We start from the raw sequence: 6,000 nt of genomic DNA, 5'->3' as shown, positions 1-6,000 counted from the left end.
CCTGCCGCTGAGCTGCTAACGTGGGGCTGTGCCTCGACCCAGCCTGCGCACCTCGCTCCGGTTCTGCTGCATCTCCTGCCCCGAGGACACCTCGCAGCTCTGCCAGCGCCTCCCAGGCCGTGCATCTTTTTCCTAGTCCTGGTTTTGTCCCTGGTTTTGTTTTGGCTTTGGATACCTGCTGATACCCGTGGCACAGGCCTGCCGTTTTAGCTACATGCTCTGCGCTGTGGTGCTGTTACCGGTGTGGAATTGACTGTTCAGCGTTATTCACCTTAGCTCATTTATAACTTAAGCCCGTAAGCTGAGGCCTCCCAGCACCAAACACAATGCAACATATTTGGGTACTGAAGATTTTGCTGGACCGGCTCTCTTGGCGGTCCTACCATTGACCATCTTTGCCATATCCCCATAGCACTGGGTTGTCAGACACCTAGGCCTGCGGAGGAGCCTAGTCCAGGAGCACGTTGGTATTGACTGGGCCCTCAATTAGGTAGTTGGTAGCTGCCTCGTTAGCATGCCTGGCCTCTTGCTTGTGCTAATTGGCTTGGTTGTCCATGCATCTGGGCATCTCTTTGTTTTTGATTGCAAGTCTGGTTCTCTAGATGGAAATTCCTCCCCAGAAAGTCTGGCTTTCTCTTCCGCTGATCCATGCTACATCCTGTCTCTGCCCCCTGGGCATTAACCATTGCATTTGCCAAGCCCGGCGGCAGGAATGCACAAGATGGAGGTCGCTGGCCCATTTGCCCAAATGAAGAGAAATGTAATTTTGTGTTTGATAGGTATAAAATAACAACCCAGAAGCCTTCTGGAGCAATCTCAGGTGTCCAGAGGCAGGAGAACGGGGCCATCGAGTGGACCTACGAGCTGCCTGCCACGTGCCGACTCTCTGTGTGAGTATTCGAGGAGATGGAGTCGGGGCTCCAGTGGGAAGACCTGTAGCCTCTCCTTTCTGAGAGCCCCCCCTGTTCTTCATTATACAAGATCAAACCAGCCAGTGACTTAGGCACAGAAATTCGGTCTTGTATCAGAGAAGAGTATCTGATTATGGCCTGCTGTCAAGATGCCCAATTCAAGCGGGTGTAGGTATGCTATCCACACCTTTTCCCTGGTCTTGCTCCTTTCGTTGTGCCTTCCAGAGGGAAGAATGAAATTAAACTACCACAAATGAGATATGAAATATGTATGCGTCTTCCTCAGTGCATCTTCCCTTCCGTGCCTTGTTCTAAATTTGAGCATGCTCCAGCGTTGAGCACCCAGAGTGGTTGGGCTGGTTGGGAATTTTCTTACAAGACATATTTTTTTTCCCAACAGAAAAGGCATTGATTCACCCCAAACCAAGTTTTATCTGTTAGGAAAAATGTCTCAATTCATGGGGGGAAGGGACGTGCCCTAACCACTTGGCTACCAGTGGTTCTGAGGCCTCCCTGTCTTGCTTAACCTGGTGCAGAACCCTTCCCTCCCATCCATCTCCAATGCTATAAGGTGAGGGTTCAAGGATACCAAAGAGGTTCATATTCAGTCTCCCTCTTCCTGCCTGTGAGCCTGATCAGTGACTGTTTTTAATCTCAAGCCTTTCAGAGTGGAGATCAGGGAAAACCGGCTCTCTGGGTTCTGGGTTTCGTTCGTTTGCAGAGTCCAAGTGGTAATGGAGCATGTGGGGACACGCGTGTGACAAGCCCGTGGATGTGGGATGAACAATGTCGGGGGCTGTGGCGAGCACACCGAGTGAATCCCTAATGACGGGGCACAAGCTGCAGATTGCGGCAGGCTCATCTTGGGAAACTTTTCAGCTGTGCCAGGAAGTGTAGAGCAAATGTTGCACGATTGCACAACTTGTTCTTCCAAGTCTGGACTCAGCTTCCTCGTTCCCTGGCTGGAAGGGCTGCTGTGGACAGCAGCAGGAGTTCAATCGGGATCAGGCCCCTGGGGGGGCATGGTACACATCATCTGCACGTGTCAAAACCTTTTCCTAAAAGCAGTTTGTAGCGTCATCTGCGTTGGACTGACAGGCAAACTGGGCAGGGAAGGGGAAGTGATTTGCCCAAGGTCACAGGGGCATCAGTGGCAGAGCTGGGGCCAGGTCTCCAGTCCAGGGTCCTTTTACTGACTCTTGCTGCGTGCCTTCAACACACGTGTGTGTTCATGCAGGTAAATCGTCCTTGTTCATCTTTCCTGCCCATTTAGGGGGCTGAAGAGCCAGCTTGTCCCGATCCTGGCCAACATCCTGGAAGTTGATCAGGAAAAATGTTGGGGCTTCGATCAGTTTTTCGCAGAAACCAGTGACATCCTGCAGAGGATAGTGTTCGATGTCTTCTCCTTGTCGCAAGCCACCGTGCACCGGGTCTTCATCCACTCCCACAACACGTAAGGGCCCCGTCACCCTGCAGGGAAGGCCTGGTTGGGGAAGATCTGGGAGCGGAGCCCCAAAGTCCTACAGCCCAGCCCAGAGTTTCCTTAGAGGCTTGTTGCAGAGACTTGAAGGACAGATCCCTGTTCTCTATGCACTTGGCCAAACCTGCTGGAAAGCCTCTGTTCTAGGCCCACGCATCCAAGCCCGGCTTTCTTTGTGGACTCACGTTATCTGGAAGTAGTTTTTCAGTGCTGCCCCCTGCCCTACTACCGCCCTCTCCAATGGTGGCTGCGTTTCAGCAGAGGAGGAAGCAATTTAAGGGGGCGGGGGGGTGTTTGCTTTATACTGGGCATGATGCAACCCTGGTGAGGTCAATGGAAACACTGCTACTGATTTTCACCGGGGCCTGCGTCAGACCCGCAGTGCTTTGAGGTGAAAGGCCCCAGGTTGCGCTGGGGCAGTGGGAATATGAACAAATATATGGAGGTGACCTAATAATGCTGCATGCTCCTAGAAAGCAGCTGCTGGACCTCAGCTGAATTTCCCTTGGTGAATGGCTAAGATAAAGATTTTGGGGGGGGGGGCTGAAGACATCTTGGGTGCTGATGACCTCATCTCATTTCCTTTCCTCTCTTTTTTGTCTCAGTACAAACGTATTTTTAGATGCTGTCTTCAGGCAAACAAATACAGCCCCTCACCATCAAGAATACTTTTTTGAAGGTTACCCATATGACTTGGAACCCAACCTCCAAGCCCAAAATTTCTCCAGGACCACCAAAAATAGCCCTCTGACTTTGCTGAGCACTGAAACGGAGGATCCCATAGGAGTGAGATACAGAGATCGTGAGTACAGTTAGCTTTCAAGATGTGCCCTTGCGTTCCCTGGGCGGCCAGCTGAGTTTTTGTGAGCTAAATTTTCGACTTGCATATATCACGTGTATGGTCATGCTTGCGACGCGTGCCCATTAGACGGAGGCTGTGAGTGTTTCTTTTGCATCCTCGCTGCAGCGGTGCAGATGATTAGAGTAAAAATCCGTAGAGAGGAAGGGGCCTTTTCTGGCGGGGCGGGGGAGGGTGCAGGACCTGTGGTTCACCAAAGTGAGCACAAGATGTCAGTGTTGATTCGCTGAAATACAGCGGCGAGTGAACGTTTCTGCTAATAACGCTAACGTGGCTGGATGCTCAGCCTGGCTGTGGCTGCTGGTGACACGGTCGATCTCGCCGTGAAGGCCTAAGCACCGTCTCTGCTTTCAGCGGCACACGACTTCCCAAAGTTTGTCCCGAAGGTTGATGTCATAGCTGACTGCAGCATAGCAAAGGTACGTGTGGGGCTCCTGCTCTGGGCAGACAGAGGGATTGGACGTGGCGCGTGCGAGCTCCCGAGCGCTCAGCGTGGGGGGCTCTTTTGCGTTCCAGGGCGTCCTCGGTGCAGTTCACCAGACGCTGAGGATAGCCCGGTCGCTTCTGAAATGTCAAGAGTTTATCCTGAGGGGGCTTCACTGTGTGGTGTAAGTACAGGGGGGCGTTGTGTGAAGGGCAGTGGGAGCCGTTGGGTTTCTCTTGCCTTTGTGTAGTAACGTCTTGTGTTTGAGAACAGCATCACTTGAATGCATGCACCCAGCAGGATGCTCCAGACACGTTCCAAGCCCTGCAGAGCCGCTGTGTAGGCACCAAGGCTTTGCAACATCGGTCAAGTGTGTATGTAATGTTACGTGCTGAACAGAAAGCAATTAAAGCTCTTCTTTCAGCTGTAGGGACTGAGGGCGGGGGCAGGGGTGGGGCGAGGGTTAGACCCACATGCATACTTCTACCTCCAGGGTTTTATTCCAGTGGCGTTTCAAATGGCATCTCGGGCACTGTGTTCTCACGGCCGGTTCCTGTTGGGTCAAAAGTTCTCAGTTCGCTTCTGGGCAGGCTAATGGACATCCCAGTATTAAAGTGCTGGTGCAAGATCTTGCCTACTTGGGCTTTCAGCTATCTGGGGAGGGACTGACTCTCCCTATAGGTATACACAGCACACCGGGCCTCAGTGTCGGGTAGATGAGAACTATGCTCTAACAAGCACTTTCCACCCCTGGTCTTCACGAACAGTGAAAGGAAACCATCAGGCATACGTTTGACATGGTGGAGAGGTCAGAGGGAATTTCAGATGCATTACACAGACTAGCTCTGTCGAAAATGTGGAGGAGATGAGGCTGCTCCAGAAAAAACCTGCCCAACCCATAATTCTGTCTCTTGGCAGCGAGAGCCTCAAATCCGAGTGCTCCAAGGTGCTGGAGAGGAAGGAAACGGCCGTTTTGATGCTGACCTGCTTGCAGCGTACCAACGAGAAGACCCTGGGGGTGTAAGTGCTGCCTTGCTGCTCTCGGGTTTGTGGCGATGAAGAGCGCAGGCCCTAGTCCAGAACGTGCGTCCGCGCGAGCCTTGCTCTGAGCTACGCATGGTGACACGGCGGGTGAGGAGTTCGCACCGTTTCTCCGTGCAGATCCGGCCTTTGCCACGGGAGCTCACAGAGTGGCTGTTGTAGCTGTCAGGGTATTAGGAACTAGGGGTGGGAATTTGAGAGAGCAACCTGGTGCCTTTAGAGCACAAGCGCCGCTGGAGGTTGCTGGGATTTGTGCTTTTCAGGCATTTTTAAAGGGCTTTTGTAACACTCAGCTGGAAGCCCCCAGGCTCTGGAGTGGGGAGTCTATCCTGTGACCCCTTATTAATGTATTGACCCAAAGGCTGTGTTCTCTTATGACTCTTCTGTCATTAGTTTTCCACCTTTTGTACTGAGAGAGACGCTGCTCCCGTGTGTGGGAGAGATGTGTTGGGGGCGTCTCAGTGGGTGGAAGGTACCAGCTTATCTAGACCCCAGGAGGGTGAGCGGGCCCTGCCGAGACGGCAACTAATGGCCCATTGGGCAAACAAATGAAGGAGGAGGGATGGGGTCAAAACACAAGATCCCAGGGGCTGTTGAGCAGGGAACTCAGCTGCCAGCCTTGGAGAGCGTGAGGTCTTTTGTTATACCCAGACCGAGCGTGGTGAAGACAGTAAACCGTGTGGCCATACCGCTGCAGCTGCTGGCTAATGTGCCTTCCTCTCAGATGCTCAGAGTGATTCAGTCTGTGGCTCATTTGATCCTGGTCCTCTGTGCTGAGATCACCAAAACCGTTGCTGCTGGCTGGCAATGTGCCTGGCAGCCCGCAGAGACCTGGATCCAGTCATTCTGCGAGGCGGCCTTTGGCAGCGGTCTCTTACGACAGAGGTTTCGTTGCCTGGGAAGCAGGTGATGGGGGTTACATACCTGGGTCTGCCACCAGTCTGCGTAATTATAGTCCCTAAGTGGGTGACTAGGGTCTTGCTTCATGCAGGTGGATCTTGTCAGCTTCTGTGAGTCGCTTGTAGCCATCATACCCCAAAATATGGAGGCGCAGTGGAAGGGAGACCCAGAGCTGGGAAGTGGAAAGGTTTTCCTTGTCCATAGAGGGTGGGCAGGAATGAGCAAACTGGGCGGTAGCGTGTTCATCTCTTCCACCCTTTTGCTTCAATTTGTAATTCTTCGTCTCCAGTTTCATACGAGCCTGTAGTTCCCGCTGCCTGGCTGCTGCTCTGGGATCTTCCAGACTGAATATTACAGGGTACAGCTAACGTATCGTAGCCACAGA

General features: G+C 52.7%; 1 protein-coding gene across 5 annotated transcripts in view; it reads left to right on the top strand.

The window, feature by feature from the left end:
• Nucleotides 1–6,000, top strand: part of IKBKE (inhibitor of kappa light polypeptide gene enhancer in B-cells, kinase epsilon) — a 29,576-nt gene that overhangs the window by 12,607 nt on the left and 10,969 nt on the right. For all 5 annotated transcript variants that reach the window (XM_019546526.1, XM_019546529.1, XM_019546525.1 and 2 more), the window contains 6 exons: nucleotides 780–890; nucleotides 2,185–2,364; nucleotides 2,997–3,193; nucleotides 3,605–3,669; nucleotides 3,767–3,858; nucleotides 4,593–4,694. In XM_019546526.1, the coding sequence (XP_019402071.1) occupies nucleotides 780–890; nucleotides 2,185–2,364; nucleotides 2,997–3,193; nucleotides 3,605–3,669; nucleotides 3,767–3,858; nucleotides 4,593–4,694 (747 nt within the window). The remainder of the gene's footprint in view (nucleotides 1–779; nucleotides 891–2,184; nucleotides 2,365–2,996; nucleotides 3,194–3,604; nucleotides 3,670–3,766; nucleotides 3,859–4,592; nucleotides 4,695–6,000) is intronic.

Source organism: Crocodylus porosus, unplaced genomic scaffold (genome assembly GCF_001723895.1).
Source record: "Crocodylus porosus isolate Cpor-Errol unplaced genomic scaffold, CroPor_comp1, whole genome shotgun sequence".
NCBI lineage: Eukaryota > Metazoa > Chordata > Crocodylia > Crocodylidae > Crocodylus > Crocodylus porosus.
Note: the sequence above shows the minus strand (reverse complement) of the source record. Positions and strands in the feature narration are given on the sequence as shown.